The 15,728-nt window shown below is 43.6% G+C and overlaps 1 protein-coding gene across 1 annotated transcript in view; it reads right to left on the minus strand.

The window, feature by feature from the left end:
• MELK (maternal embryonic leucine zipper kinase) overlaps positions 1–15,141 on the minus strand; it is a 33,295-nt gene extending 18,154 nt beyond the window's left edge. The window contains exons 1-9 of the mRNA XM_063129101.1: positions 15,059–15,141; positions 13,794–13,879; positions 12,807–12,923; positions 9,140–9,283; positions 8,010–8,078; positions 6,374–6,466; positions 4,642–4,740; positions 2,261–2,329; positions 106–204 (exon numbers count right to left, since the gene is read on the minus strand). Of these exons, the coding sequence (XP_062985171.1) occupies positions 106–204; positions 2,261–2,329; positions 4,642–4,740; positions 6,374–6,466; positions 8,010–8,078; positions 9,140–9,283; positions 12,807–12,923; positions 13,794–13,879; positions 15,059–15,122 (840 nt within the window). The 5' untranslated portion in view covers positions 15,123–15,141. The remainder of the gene's footprint in view (positions 1–105; positions 205–2,260; positions 2,330–4,641; positions 4,741–6,373; positions 6,467–8,009; positions 8,079–9,139; positions 9,284–12,806; positions 12,924–13,793; positions 13,880–15,058) is intronic.
• Positions 15,142–15,728: the final 587 nt, after the last annotated feature.

The following is a 15,728-nucleotide window of genomic DNA, read 5'->3' on the forward strand; positions in this document are numbered from 1 at the left end:
GAGTTCTGCTCCCTTTGGGAGAGACGGTTAGTCTTGTTACCAACCCAGGTTGGCCCGGTTTCAGCTTAGTTAGATGCTCTCATTCATCCAGATTAGTTTACTCACAGGGTATTTACTTTGCCACTGGACAGCAAAGGAGTAGCCATGCGTGAGCCATGGGTGATTTAAGAGATGCTTAACCATAATCCGTTTCTTTGGGTCCACCTAGTGGGCAAGAAGAGAGATGCACTTCAAAAGATAGTTATTGTAATCACTATAAATATATGCCGTATATTTTAGCAAAAAGGAGGTCTGTGCAGTTAAAAGCCTAAAAATAAGTTTCCAAGACATTTCTCAAGGTTTGTGCTCAGGACTGCTGCATTCTTTAGCTGCTCAGGATAGCAGGAACAAACCATTCCATCAGCTCAAGTTATTTACTTTTATCACTTATACCCTGCTCTTCAGTTGGGAAAGGCTCCCAGGAAGGATTATAGATCCATAAACACAAGGCAGCCCTGCCACTGGGATTATGATCATTGGGGAAAAAATGACACGGAAGGAAGAAGTGATGAGGAGGGGAGAAGAAAACTCGGGCACCAATTCTTAATGTTAGATGGCTCTTGTAAAGGACTAGCTGTGGTGGAAACAGGCAGTTCACAGTTCAAGAACAGGCCTCCAAGAAACAGCCTGGTAATCTGACCTTCCCCAAAACAGTTGTAATGCAGTCAAACATTGTTGTTCTGGCAGAGCAGGGCCTTGGCCTTCTGGGGCGTAGGGGCAATCTGCCTGCTATTGCAGGCAAGGCTGGGGAAAAAGCAGCACCAGGGAACTCAGATCTCAGTTCCTCACTACGTCTTCTGCTTCTTCCCTTTCTCACAGGGAAGTTGAACTGATGACCTGTCAAGTGAGAGGAGTGGCTGAGCACAGCTGGGAAAAGCAGCAATGTCTCCAATGCTCAGGTAGCTTCCTGTAGGGGCGTAGCCCTACTGGAAGACAGAGCAAGGGCTATTACCCCAGCAGCTGGTAATCCCAATCAAACTTTGCTCCCACAGGCCATCTTTATGCTCTTGAAATTCCAAAATACCACAGAGCTTTTACTCTGGCTCATTTTTGATGCTTTACCATCAGCTCTTTTGGAAGGGAAATATTTACGAATCCCTTCCTCTAAACATGCAGGTCCCTACCAAATGGGAACAGTTGAAACAGTTGAGCCTGTCTTGCTATTTTTACTGCCTAAATTATAAGGACATTTGTTCCCATTATATTGCTCCAATTTTAACAACATTTCCGGGTAGATCTGATAACTTTTATTCTTCCCTTCTTCTCTCAGACACTACTCGTGAACTCACTCTTAAGGTGGCAAAGTTTTGTGCCTAGGCATGTTCTATTAGGAATCAAATGATTAAAACCATTATAATTCACTCTAACATTAGAGATAGTTTTGATCCCCAATCCTCTATTTTTTAAAACAACAACAACACTCTGTTTGTATATCTGTATTCATCAGTTTTGATTTCATATTTTGTATTTCTATTGGTTAGTCTGTGACCATAACTAAATAAATGAGTGGACTTTCACTTTAATGTTCAGGGAGAATTCAGAAACCTCAGAATAGTTTTAGATTACTGTTAATACCTTGAGGTCACCATGATCAGTAACCTACATCCCTGCAGCTATCAAGAGAGTGAGCGTGATACCATATCCATTTTTTTATTTCCTACTTACATTGGGCAGTCTGGGCTTTAAAAAAATAAAATAAAGAGAAAAGTGGGATAAAAAGAAGAGAAGCAGCAGCTTATGTTATTTACGATTTCTACAGAAACCACCCAAGTAAATTGAAGTCTTCAAGAGTCTTTCATCTATAAAAGAGGTATAAGACTCTAAAAAGAGGATTAAATACATTCATGGCGGACAGGTCTATGGACAGCTTTGGGCCATGAATGGAACCTCCATATTCAGAAGCAGCAGACCTTTACACCAGCTGCTGGGGGACAACACCTGTGTGTGTGTGTGTGTTATTGCCTTCATGGCCTGCTTGTGGGCTTCCTGGAAGCATCCCACTGACCACTGTGGGAAACAAGATATTGGACTAGCCAAAACACAGGTGCCAAGATGCCCTCACCCATTCCTTAATCCATTACTGCTCAGGTGGAGGGGGAGACCATTATAGGTCAAGGAAGAGATTTAACAGAAATGGGGCAGGAAGAGGTGAACCAAACATGCTACTAACTTCAAGAATTTCTGCAATATAAGAAGGAATTCCCCTGCTTAAGAAGATTACCTGCAGCATCTGGTGCAGGAGCAGTACACTGCCAGGTGAGAGCCATTCTGGAATCTCGTATTTCCCCCTCTGTAGAAAAAAAGAGGTTAGTTCTGGTTGAATTTGTGAAACTAAGGCCAGCCATTCCTCAATCCAGTCATCATTTTCCTCCACCACCTCAGAGACAGTGTGTTGCTTTCCAGGGGGGTCAATCTTGACGCCTAACAGCAGCAGACCAGAGTGACAGCCAAACTGGGAGGGAAACATTACGTGGACTGGAGTGGGCATCAACGCATTCCAAAGCAGACAAGAATTAAACCCCGAAATCTCTCCTCTTTAGGAGAGTGGAACAAAAGAGCTTAAATGAAATTCAATGTTAATAGCCAGTGTAATACCCAACACACCATACGATCAAAGGTTTCCATAGTCTGCATCACAGCACTCAATCATTGGAGATATCACTTCAGTGGCCAAGGACGTTTTATCCTGCATGTCCAGGGCTGACATTTTATGCAGGAAGCAGCCATATGCTTTTATTACCTACTTTATTCCTGAAACTTCTAATAAGGCCAAATTTAAGAGGGCTACAAGGGAAGAGGCAGAACTGATTTTTATCACTGAACATCCATCAAAGAACTGATTGGAAAACCACTCCATGTGGCTGCTGGGACGTTAAGGCCATAAAAGAAATAGGCTTGATCCAGTAAGTGTCCTTAGGGAAATCCAGAAGTCCAAAGCCCATGAGATATCTTGTGGTTTCAAGTCACAGGGCTCTCATTTTACAAGGAATAGAGTCTCATTCTCTTCTCTTATCCATCTGCAATGGCCCCATGTAGGCGGCCTCCTCTTTTTCCTCCCCCCCCCCCAGCTATTGGTTAAAAGTCATCAATATAGCTTAGCATTATTTTAATTCTGATGTTTAAAGAAATCATAACAATAGAGTTCTGGCAACTTCAGCTCACTAAAACTCAAGACCTGTGAGGATTTTGAGACCCCTCGTTACCAGTTCTTTCAAAGCAACAAAGAAAGTTGTGTCTAGGGCAATGGATCAGAGCCTGCACTGCCTTTGGCTGGGGCTCTCCCTCCACCTCAGCCAGCTTCCCCTGCCATTTATATTCAGTGCCAGAGCAGCAGGACCCACCAAGAAGCCCCAAGACATGGCCAGGATCTCTTCTCGATCCTCCCAGAGTGCAGGACACAGAATAATGGGCTCAAGTTACAGGAAGCCAGATTCTGGCTGCACATCAGGAAAAACTTCCTGACTGTTAGAGCAGTACAACAATGGAACCAGTTACCTAGGGAGGTGGTGGGCTCTCCCACACTAGAGGCATTCAAGAGGCAGCTGGACAGCCATCTGTCAGGGATGCTTTCAGGTGGATTCCTGCATTGAGCAGGGGGTTGGACTCGATGGCCTTATAGGCTCCTTCCAACTCTACTATTCTATGAAGTTAGAACTTGAAAGCGGCTGCACTAACCCGAGTTTTGATCAAGTTCAGCACAGGCTTATTGGCTGCACCTTAGGAACCAATTTGCATCTGCATCACAGGATTTATAGCGAAACGTAAACAGATTTGTGCTGGAACTTATAGTGGCTTGTTTTAGGTGCTGACATTAAACCTCTTTTCACTCCAAAAATATTTTGGTCACAACTGAAATTAACTATGCTAGAATCAGATACGTCCATGTCTTGTGTAGTTACCAAGAAGCTCGTGCTCCTAGACTTTTGCTCTAGCGAGCAACTTGGGGGTGGAAGGGAAAGAGACAAACAGGCAAAAAATTCTGCCTCTAGACAATAACCAAGTGTTCCACTCTACAGGAGGCCTGAACCCTTCATTTCACTCTATGATGTCGCCAGAAAATAAAAACATCATCCCAAGAAGGATACATCTAGCAGAAAAAAAGGGAATTACACACCTGGCCAGGGTGTGCTAGAGACGAACTTGTCTTGGGCAGATTAAATGATGTGGGTGCTTACAACTGCACCAGTGCTTGTGCATGCCCAGAGCTGCCATGCTGGCCTCTTGTCATGCATGGGCACACTGAACAGATTTTCTACAAGGCTCCCGACACAAAGAGAGAAATCTTTGATGCCCTCCTGCTAAGACAGCGCCAGTACTTGGCTCCTGCCTAACAGAGACTACAGGGAGTGGGAGGAGGGAAGACACACACAAGGAGTTGAATTCCGAGATGATTCCAAGGCAGTTCTTAATACTAGAAAATGTCTAAGTTTCATGCTTGGGCTTTTTGTGAGACCTGCACGTTAAAGGCTATAAAAAGGATGCTCGGGGATTCAGCTCCTGGGTACCAGTATTTCCCCCACTGTAGCTCTGCAAACACCCCCACTTAAACAGGACAGCTTGAATACTGGAGATCAACTTTGGCACTTATGCCAGGATACATACCACTATTTTCTTGTAGAGTGCCATGACATTATCGTCGTCGAATGGCAGAAATCCACAGAGGAGGGCGTACAAGAGGACTCCCATGCTCCAAATATCTGCCTGGGGCGATAAGAAAATGGTGTGATAAAATCCTTAGGATGGCAGCTTCATGAACCCCGTATTGCTCAGCCCCAATACATGCTAACGCACCACATCATCCTTGAGGGGGGAAGACACGGCATGGGCAAAGAACGTCCTCCCAAATGGGGGAGAGGAATCCCTGTTATTTCCTATCACAAGGGGATTCACATGCCGCTGCCCAAGCCCCAGTAGACTCCTGGGGGAGAAGCCTGCGTAGAGGGCCAAAATCTCAGTGGACTGGTTGGGGAACTTCCATCAGCAGAGTTAAGCCGCCCACAGGCCAGTGGTTTTCCTCCCCTGTTGTACTACAATCTATTAATTTGTTTGTCACATTTATATCTTGCCTTTCCTCCAAGGAGTCTAAGGCAGTGCTTCAGGGCTGAGTGAGTCCCGGTCCAACACTTTAACCACTACACAGCATTGGCCCGTAGTCCTCATCGCTACACCTTGTTCCTGCCACCCCGCTTATACTACTCAAATGGCATTAGCCTCTCAACCAGGTGTTCTGCCTTTGGAGAGGTTGAGCACACAGCCTGCAGAGAGTTAAACTACACACTCACAAAATGGCAGAAGGAGAAGGCAGCTTTCCCGTTCTTCGTTTGGGGTTTCAGATATTTGTCTGAGGAGTGCTCTAGTGGTTGCAGGAAACATACTCTCCAGGGCAGGCAGCATTAACCCAGTAACGTCCCAATGATAAGTCCAACACACCACCAACAGTGCTGCTCAGCCGCTTTCTAATATCCCTGGACCTCACCTGCCCACTCTCAAGGTACAAATACAGAATAATGAGAGGGCTGTGCCAGATGCTCCTTGCACACTGGGGTCAAAGGAGTGTCCTGGCTTTTGTGTGAGTAAGCAGAACTGTCATGTCTAGCTTTGCTCCCCCTGGGTTGGAAGAAGGGGTTTCAGGTGATCAATCAGAATCAGACTCTGAAGTAGAGGAGTCGGCGCCAGAAACAGGCCAGTCTCTAACAGTGGGGGAGAAAGCTCTCAAGGGCCCTTCACCAGCTGGTGGTGAACTCTCTCCAGAGCTTATCTCGTCAAGGGCAAATAATACACAGTCAGTGGGAAGCCAACATTCTTCCGAGGGGGAGAGCATGGACAGGATAGCCGATTCCTAGAGTATGCTGCAGACTAAAATGGGCAGAGCAAGAGGAAGGTGAGAGAAAGTCAGCCTGGCTCGTGTCCCATCAGAAGCTGCCTCAGAACTAGTCTCTCTGAAGTTAACACGTCTTGGGAAAGGGCTTTCCATTCTTCTTGAAAGGACAATTGTCACACTTAGTTTGCATAGTTTTGCCTAGGGGAAAGTTCCAAGGGATTAGACTCTCTTCAGGTGGGAAGAGATGTTTATTCTTGAATAAAGCTTTTTGGGTTACTTAGCAGGCGTCGTTATTGCCTCCCATGAAGGCAGGAGGTTTTGAGAAACACGACAAGAACTAACATTGCTTGCCCTTCAATCTAAAATAGGATTTCTGTTCTGCAATCATGCTGTCAAGGCAACAGGGTGTCTGATTGAAGCAGAGGAACAAAACCCAGGTCTAGACAGGCAAGAGTCATTTGAGAGGTATACAGGAATAAAACGTTCACGTGTTAAAAAAAGGTGCTACAATACCTCAGAGCCAATGTAAGCTTTGCCTTGAATCAACTCTGGTGCTGCATATGCTGGACTCCCACAACATGTGTTTAGATGGTAATCCAGACCACCCTACGGCAAGAACATGAACAATAAGAAACAGCGGCAACTTCACCTAGATATAATCACTGAATGCATGGTGGGCATACTCAGCTCAAATAACTGAGCTGTTAAGAGCCAAGTGTGAAGGCTTCCCCAGCCCACAATTAATTAGCATTAACACATTTTGTCTATAACTGTTCAGCTAACCTAGTCATCATACCTTAAGTTGGGTTCATTTGCCAGATGTACTCGAAAACTGACAACCCAGACACTGACCTGGTTCACATGCAACAAAACCCCATGGTTTAAACAACCCATGGATTGCCATGCATGAGTGGGAGAAGCAGCCACACTGCCTCTCACAAATTAGCTTTTAATCAACAGCCTACGATTGGCTCATTTGTAGGTTAGCGTGACATCCAAATCCAGACACTTTGGGTTGTTTGTGGGCTAAACAAAATTAATCCATGGTTTGTTCTTAGGTTAACTTTGGGCTGTTTAACCCATGAATAAACCAAAGAGGCCAAGTTCAGATGTCACATTAACAAACTATGAACAGGACATTTGTAGGTTTTCAGAAAATGGAAGCAGCTTCTACACAGTGAGGAAAGGAAAGAAAGGAACCTCTCATGCAAGCACTGAGTCATTACTGACTCTTGGAGGGACGCCAGCTTTCGCTGACGTTTTCTTGGCAGGCCTTATAGCGGGGTGGTTTGCCGTTGCCTTCCCCAGCCGTACCTTTCCCCCAGCTAACTGGGGGAAGGAAGGATGAGTCGACCTGAGCCAGCTGCCTGAAACCAGCTTCCACTGGGATCGAACTCAGGCCGTGGGGAGAGTTTCAGCTGCAGAAACTGCTGCTTTACCACTCTGTGCCACACGAGGCTGAACAGCCCCACAAATCATGGATTAATTAACACACAATTTGCCACCAACACACAGCCATTACGTGTGAACAGGCCCACTTTTTAATAGCATCTAATTTACTTTTATCCTGACAAAGCACTAAACTATTTAAAAAGTAGCAATTTATTATTTAAAGCATCTATACCCCATTCTTCAGCGAGAAATGCTTACATATCAATGGACATAAAACAGTCCCTGCTTTCAGATTTACAATCTAAAAAGACACGAGAGGAGAGGAAAAAGGAGAGGATAGGAAGAGGAAAACAAGAGACCTCAGGCACTAAATCTTAATGTTATAAAGCTCTTAAGGAGCAGCTGTGGTGGAAATAGGTGCCCACAGTTCAAAAAGAGGTTTTGGTGGACTAGCTAAGGAATACCCTGGTGGTACTAGAGAGCGCCTTGATGGAGGAAAGATGACAGAAGCCATACGGCACCACACCCTTCAATTTGAACTAAGTGAATGGCTGAGCTTCAACGGACCAATGGCTGAACAGGGCTATCTAAATTCAGCATCCATTGAGCAAGGCAGAAAGACAGGTAACTAGAGACCTGCTGTTTCATCTCCAAAGCAAACAATGGATCTCTCCTTGGTCAGCGCAACAGCATTCTATTGGCATTGGCAAAGTGATTGAAAAGCAATGACCTCTAGTGAAACGGAGCACGTACTCACCTTTGGTTTTGCACAGAGACCAAAATCTATCAGCTTCAGGTTATGCTCAGCATCAATCAACAGGTTTTCCTGACAAGAGAAGTAGAGTTTTAGAGCAAGTGAACTTACTAAGATCCAGCACAGTAGTAGCTGTGTGCTATAAATGCAGCCACTTCTGAACTGGTGGAAGCAAACATCAGTCAAATACTCAATCTTGAATACATATGTTTAGAACAGAATGAGGAGAAACAGATAGCCCCTTAGTAGATGAAATTGAAGGAAGCATCAGAGATAATATAATCAACAGGTATCCGTAGTTTGAAGCAAAGCCTCTAACACCAATTAACTGAAGGAGTAGAGGCACGGAATATTCAGCTGCTCTGGGAACTACACTGTTTGCATTGGAGGTTCTATAACGCAAAGGGAAACTGTCAGTTTGGCTGGAATTAAACATTTCACACAAAGACTGACTAAGAACTAGGAAGGAGTCCTGGGTGTTCGAGAAGCGAAATTAACAGACAGAACAGAGATGAGGAGGCGAAAGGGAGGATGCAAAGTAGAGAATTGACTAAAAAAAAAAAAGGAATTTGAAAGAAAAGGTTAGAGAAAAAGGGTCAGACGAAATAGGGAACTGAGAAAGGGAAAATCAAAGTTGAAGGAGGGTAGTATGTTTTGGGAAGAATGGAGTGCAAAGGAGACTGGGTCCCCAAGTATAGTTGAAAGAGGGTGGCTAAAGGAAGTGAGACAAAGCAGGCAGCTTTCTGAGAAGCAGGAGCCTGAATGAGAAAGAGGTGGGGGAGATTGAGTTGAAGAAAAGGAGCCGAAGAGAACTAGAGCTCTGTAGCATCAGGTGGGCAGGCAAGGTTTGAAGGACTGTGGGCACGGGAGCATTGCTTTGCTGAGTGTAGAACGTAGAGCCTGACAAGAGAATTCAGCTCCTGTCCCTGCAGCGTTGGGACCTGTCTGCCTTAAGTGTGAAATGAGAGCCAAGGAGCAATGGATGGGATGGAAGCGAGACAGAATTTCACATATGGATTTGAACCAGCCAGCTTTATTAAGTGAAGCTGGAAGCCAGCAGCCTAGTCCATTTCAGGCCTGGTTTAGAGTGGGTTTATTCCAATGGAGATTGCGCAACCATTTCCCACACTTACCGGTTTGAGATCCCTGTGAGCATACCCATGACTGTGCACATAAGCGATGGCAGCTACAATCTGGCGAAAGAAGACACGTGCTTCCTCTTCGGCTAAGCGATCCTTAGCAATGATATAATCAAACAGCTCTCCTCCAGGGCAGTACTGCAGTGAAGAAGAAGGCCATTGCATTTGAGAGACAGTGGCTAAATTGGAAGCAAATGGAACAGACTGAAGCTTTTTCTGGTGCCTGAGAAGGAATTTTATTGTTTAAGGGAAAGACTGATGGGCTGAATGTTTTACACAAGGGAAGGACAGCTCCAGTATTCTCAGATGGCCCTTCTGTCCTCCAGGCCCCAGTGCAGGGGTGGGGGACCTGTTCTCTCTCAAGGAACTGCATGCCACTGGTGAGGGAGGCCAAAATCAACATTGGGCAGGGCTGGAGCCAAAAGCTGGGCAGACCTTGTTCTCTCCCTTGCTCTCCCCCACCCACAGCTCTTGGACGATTACTTTCAGAGGGCTTTTGAAGTTAGGCTTGGAGCCACACAGAGCCCAAGGCCACCCTCCCCTGCCCCAGTACAATGCAAGCCCCTACATATGTTCTATTGGTCATCAGCAAGTAGTAAGGTAGGGAGCACATGACCTCCAAGAATATGCCATCCATGGGCACATGTCAGCGCACAATACATTTCCTGAAGGTGCCTCAAGCTAGAGATTGTAGAAAGGCAGGAGACCAATGTCAATGTGCAGAACGGCAAAGCAGTTACATGAAATAGACATTCATGAAGGATGAGGCCTTGGGAACAGTTGAGATGCAAGGAGAAACTTACCTTCTGCATTCCGTTTTGGTACATCCCAAGAGCCTTCACAACTCCCAAACCCCTTCCCCATGTACCTTTAATTCCTTCCTAATGGTCTCTGCCAGCCCTTCTCTCATAGTCACTAAGAATCTTCATCCATTTTCTTAAAGTGGCCCCATTCAGAAGACACCTTAAACCGCAGCTTTAACCACAGTGGTTAACCCTACTCCGGGTGCCTACTCCGAGAGAGGCTCAGAGTGTGGCAACGAGGGACAGGGCCTTTTCTGTGGTGGCTCCCAGACTATGGAACGATCTCCCTGACGAGGCTCGCCTGGCGCCAATGCTGCTATCTTTCCGGCGCCAGGTTAAGACTTTCCTCTTTGCCCAGGCATATGGCGGCACATCTTAATTACCCACGTTTTAGTTTTTTTAACGTTTTTTAATGCTTTATGTGTGTATGTTCTGTGTTTTAGAATTTAAAATTTTGTATACTTGTTTTAATCTTAATTTTAGAATTTCTGTAAACCGTCCAGAGAGCCCTGGCTACGGGAGCGGTATATAAGTGCAATAAATAAATAATAAAAAAAACCCAGAAAGCTTTATTCACCGTGGTTAAAGCCATGGTTTGAGGTGTCTTCTGAACACAGCCTGGTTTTCTGGCTTAACTACCGTGGTTTTTTTGTTTGTTTTTTTTATAATTTTTATTTGTTTTCTACACTATATAAACATACAACATTACAATAGTAATAATAATAAAAAAAAGAAACATCAAACAACTGCTACATACATATTGAATAAATGTTGAGTACATATATGTTGAATAAGTATTACCTATACATTATCATACTACAACATAATCATTCTTAACATAAAAGTGCAGCCCCCACCTCGGGATCTATTCCTGAGTCCAAAATCTGATCGTTTCTTCTGCTGGCGGTTTCCCACTTCCCTTAGTAAACACGAATATTAGGAACTGTTTCCAGATTCCTTCAAACTCATTTATTTTAGTTACGCCTTTTCTCCACTTAATATTACATGTCAGTTTATCGTTAATGTCTATATCCCATACTTCTTTGTACCATTCTTCAATAGAATATTCCCCTTGAATCTTCCAGTTCCTAGCTACCATCAATCGTGCTGCAACCAGCAAACTCGATATCAGCTCTTTAGTTTCTTTTCCACACTTTATATCTTCAAATAGTGACAGCAATGCAATCTTTGGTGTTTGTTCTATTTTCATTCCCACTATTTCTTCAATTTCTGAAAACACCATCTTCCATAATCTTTGTACATATTTGCATTGCCACCACATATGTAAATACGTTCCTTTTTCCCCACAACCTCTCCAACAATTTGCTGAATGCTGATCATTTATCTTATTCAATCTAATCGGGGTTAGGTACCACCTCCACAAAATTTTAAAATAGTTAAAGGTGTCTTCTGAACCGGGCCCACCGTGTGTTGTGCACTCAAGCAAGCTACATGCTAGGAGCCCAGCAGAACTGGGCTTCCCTCAGCTAGCAAAACAGCTATTTGTCAGGCTGTAGGGAACCCCTTCCTTCAGAGAAACCGTGATTCTGCTGAAACACAAGTTGTGAGGGGAGCACATGCTTTGCCAACAGAAGTGTTTTTTGGGAGTGTTTTTCGGTGGCAGCAACCAGTGGGGTGATACAAAGGGCCATGGTGGGCTACACGTTTATTTATTTATTTTAGTACTTTTTATCCCGCCCTTTAGCCAAAAAGGCTCTCAAGGCGGCCCACCTTTGTCTAATGCAGCCTTCCTCAACCTGGGGCGCTCCAGATGTGTTGGACTACAACTCCCAGAATGCCCCAGCCAGCTGGCTGGGGCATTCTGGGAGATGCAGTCCAACACATCTGGAGCGCCCCAGGTTGAGGAAGGCTGGCTCTAATGTATCCCTCACCCCACTTCAAAAGAACATAACAAACAACTGCTATAAGTTTGCAGCATTACAGGGTTAATTCCTGTTCCGACTTGGAACAGAATTAACCCCCTAGGGTAAAATTTACTCTTGGAGTACAACGGACCTCTGCAGTACTTTGGAATGGATTTTTCTGTGTGCGCACACAGGTATGCACAGGATTATTACTGTTATTACTATTCTACAAAAACAGAACAAATATATTCCAGCGCTCTTGAGGTGGTACAACCACCAACAAAAATGGAATCAGTGACCCAAGTTGCTTTCCCTGTCCAGTTCGGACAAAATGCTGGGGACAGAACAGACCCCAGTTAGCTTAGGTGTTTGGTAGGTTCACTTTCCCGTTCACTTCAAAAAGCTGGTGGCAGCAGGGTGATGAATCACTACAAGACAACCGAGCTCATAATCACTGAGGAATACATGGTGCGTGAAAAGGTTTGGGTTTCCTAAAAAGGTGTTACAGATGTTTCAAACAGCTGCTGGGGTCCACAGCAACTCTACTGGTACAGAAGGGTTAAGAAGCAAGTCTTAAAGCCTGGTTTGGGCCCAGGCTATCTGTGGGATCGCCTTCTCCCGTACAATCTGCCCTGCACACTCAGGTCCTCCAGGAAGAATTTCCTTCAGCCAGCCAAAACTAGGCTGACAAGTATTACCCAGAGGACCTTCTCTTCTGCTGCTCCCAGACTGTGGAATGGCCTGCCGGAGGAGATTCGTCAACTTAACAGTCTTTTAGCATTTAAGAAAGCTATAAAGACTGGTCTCTTCTGGCAGGCCTATCCAGTGGAATTTTAGGATACTTTATAGGAAGTTTTAACAATGCATGCTATGTTTTTAATCAGTATTTTATACTTACTGTTGTTCCCTGCCTCGATCAGGATGGAGAGGTGGGTAAGAAATTTTATTGTTGTTATTGTTATTATTATATCTGAACAAGATCTTCAATCTTACCTCTAGAATCATAAATATCTTTTTTGGAGTCTCAATCACTTGGTATAACCGGCAGATGTTCTGGTGGCTTAAGCTCTTCATGGCTTCAATTTCCGTTTTTACACGAGGCAAATCATCCTAAGAGACGAAAGATCCGTGCCGTTTCCATGTAACGTGGTTTCTGTTTCTTGTGACATAATAGAGAACCTTCCACTTTGCTTGCTTTCCTCTTCCCTCCCTGTTCCTTTTGTATTGAGCCTATTAAGAGTGCAAACCTACAGGCAGGGACTTTCTTAGAATAACCTACATCCTTTTACCTGAGAGAGCCAGCCCCTATACACCCCCCCCCCCAATGTTCCTCCTACATACATGCAGTATGAGTGGTGGTGATGGTGGATAACACTTGTTCCCCTTTCTTTAGGGAAAACCCCAATGGCAGCTGACATGGTCAAGGCATTCTCCCAGTCCTCACTCTTGACTCAGGATAAATATGCATGCCTAGCAGCCAACACCTGGCTAAAAGGTCTGAGGTAATAATGAAGAATGGTTTAACAGCTAATGATGTCAGAGTGTGCTATTTATGTCACAGCTGCTTTCCTGGGGAGCCACTATGGTGGGCATTTTGTCAACACAGCCACACTGTTGAGCTACAGTTAACTGGGAACTGAAGGAAACCTGAGGGAAGGGTACCAATGAGAGGGAAGGAAAGAGGTTCAACAGCATCAGCTGGGATTACCTATGGCTATATTTTCACATACATTCACAGCCTTTAGTAAGCATTCAATTAGCGTTAATATTTAAAAGCCAACAACTGAACATCAATTTAAGGTCTAAATTATGGAAGAAGAAAGTTGTCCACATAGTGTTAGCGGAGTCCAATGTCGTTCCAGAAGCCTGAAGTTCTGGTTCTTTTAAGAACAGAACGCACCCAACAGTTTCACGTTAAGAAGCTGAACAATTAGAAAATTTCTACAAATAAAGCTTAACTTTCCCCCATTGGAGACTCACCCCAAGAGCCAGCTTGTCCATGATTTTTATTGCCACCTGTTCACCAGTGAGCAAATGACAACCCAGTTTAACCTTTGCAAAGCCACCTACAGTAAGAAAAACCACAGAAACTCCAGATTAACATTTTGCTCAGCTTCACCTTGGAGATCAATATAAGGGCAATGACTGGTTGGAAAGATCTCGTTCTACCTCCCTGTCACAGCACTGCTTGACCAGGCTCATGGGTCAATCAAGTTACTTACCCTGAAGGCGCCATTACTCATTTGAGCAGCTGACCAACGGTATGTCTGATCTATCATCTGCTTCACGAGGAAATCTTACTTACAGGCTATAGTATTCTAACCACTTTTGGGGGTAAAGTTGATCTCCCTTGAATATACATGGAATTACATTTCTGTACAGCTAGTGGCACCACCTCACTTTTCCTTGAAATTCTCTTCAAAATCCAACTCTTCTGTGAAAACTTTGGCTTCACCCCCAGTCCTCATCTGAACGAAGCTCTAGTATATGTTACTGGGTTAGCATACATTTATCCTTTGCTGGCCAGGCCTGGACTTTCCCTCCATTTGCTTTGCACTGTCAATATTTAGGTTGCAAGTTCCTCAAAGAAAGGACCCATCTTTTTTCCCTATGCTTACTCTGTAATGCAACTTATGCATGGACACAGCTATAGACTAAGTACTTATATAGTACAATCTTAACATGTTTACTAGGATGCTTGCTCCATAGATAAAAGTGGGACTGACTTGTGAGTAAATACGCTTAAACTCTGCAATAACTTTTCTATTATTATTATTATTAACCCGCTTTTTGCCCAATACTGGGCCTCAAGGCAGCCTTACGAAATCTAAAACATATACATTTTAAACCTAGAAAAAGAAGTGTACAAAAATTAAAATAAAAAAATTAAAAAGCAATGTTACAGACTATAATCTTTAAATAATAATATAAATAATATAAAAATATAAATAATATAAAAATATAAATAATATAAAAGATTGTAAGCCTATGCGGCAGAGTCTTGCTATTTACTGTTTTACTCTGTACAGCACCATGTACATTGATGGTGCTATATAAATAAATAATAATAATAATAATAATAAATTGTTTTTATTTTATAAGTATTGCAACCTACTTTGGGGGAATCTCATCAAAAAGCAAGATGCATATCTAGGTTTTTCACAGTTCTTTACTTTTATATGTTATACACTGCTGCTAAGTTTAGATGTTTAGCCACTTTTATTTGGAAGTGTCAAAAAGCATACCTGCACCGACAGTTTCTTGTATTTCATAATACTTGAGAAGCTCTTCATAGTCATCCACAGCCATCCTGAAATTGAAGGATTTCTCCTACATGCACCTGACAGAACATAATTTGATCATTTATGCCAATATACTCATATTGAGAGAAGGCAATCATTATAAGGGCGGTACAAACTATAGCCAATTCCACGGCCACTTACTATATACTAAAAACATCCCACCATATCAGGATTTTAAACGTGCAAGACATAAACATATTATTTAATCCATGTGAAACCCCCACTGCTCAGAGAACAAAGGTGAAATCAGACAGGCATGAGTAGGAATGGGAAGAAAAGGCTCTGGGAGGTCAAGGCTTACATCATAAAATATCCATGTCTCAATGACATCACAGTACAGCCTTTCCTACTGTCACAAAGCTAGACTCACAAAGCCTTGCTCTTCAAAACAAAGGTTTTACTGTCATCTTATTCAAAGCATCTCATAACACAGCCAGATATATTCATCTTTGAATGCGCCATACCCAGAAAAGCTCACGTAGCAGCAACAGTATAGCAGGCAGCCAAGAGTACATCAGCTTCTCCATGTTCTGTGTTTTTTTTTAGGACAAGAGTGTTTTAGGGTGCAACCCTATGCATATTTAGACAGAAAAAAGTCCTAAAACTCCCAGCA

This window comes from Elgaria multicarinata, chromosome 6 (genome assembly GCF_023053635.1).
Source record: "Elgaria multicarinata webbii isolate HBS135686 ecotype San Diego chromosome 6, rElgMul1.1.pri, whole genome shotgun sequence".
In the NCBI taxonomy this organism is placed as follows: Eukaryota; Metazoa; Chordata; class Lepidosauria; order Squamata; family Anguidae; genus Elgaria; species Elgaria multicarinata.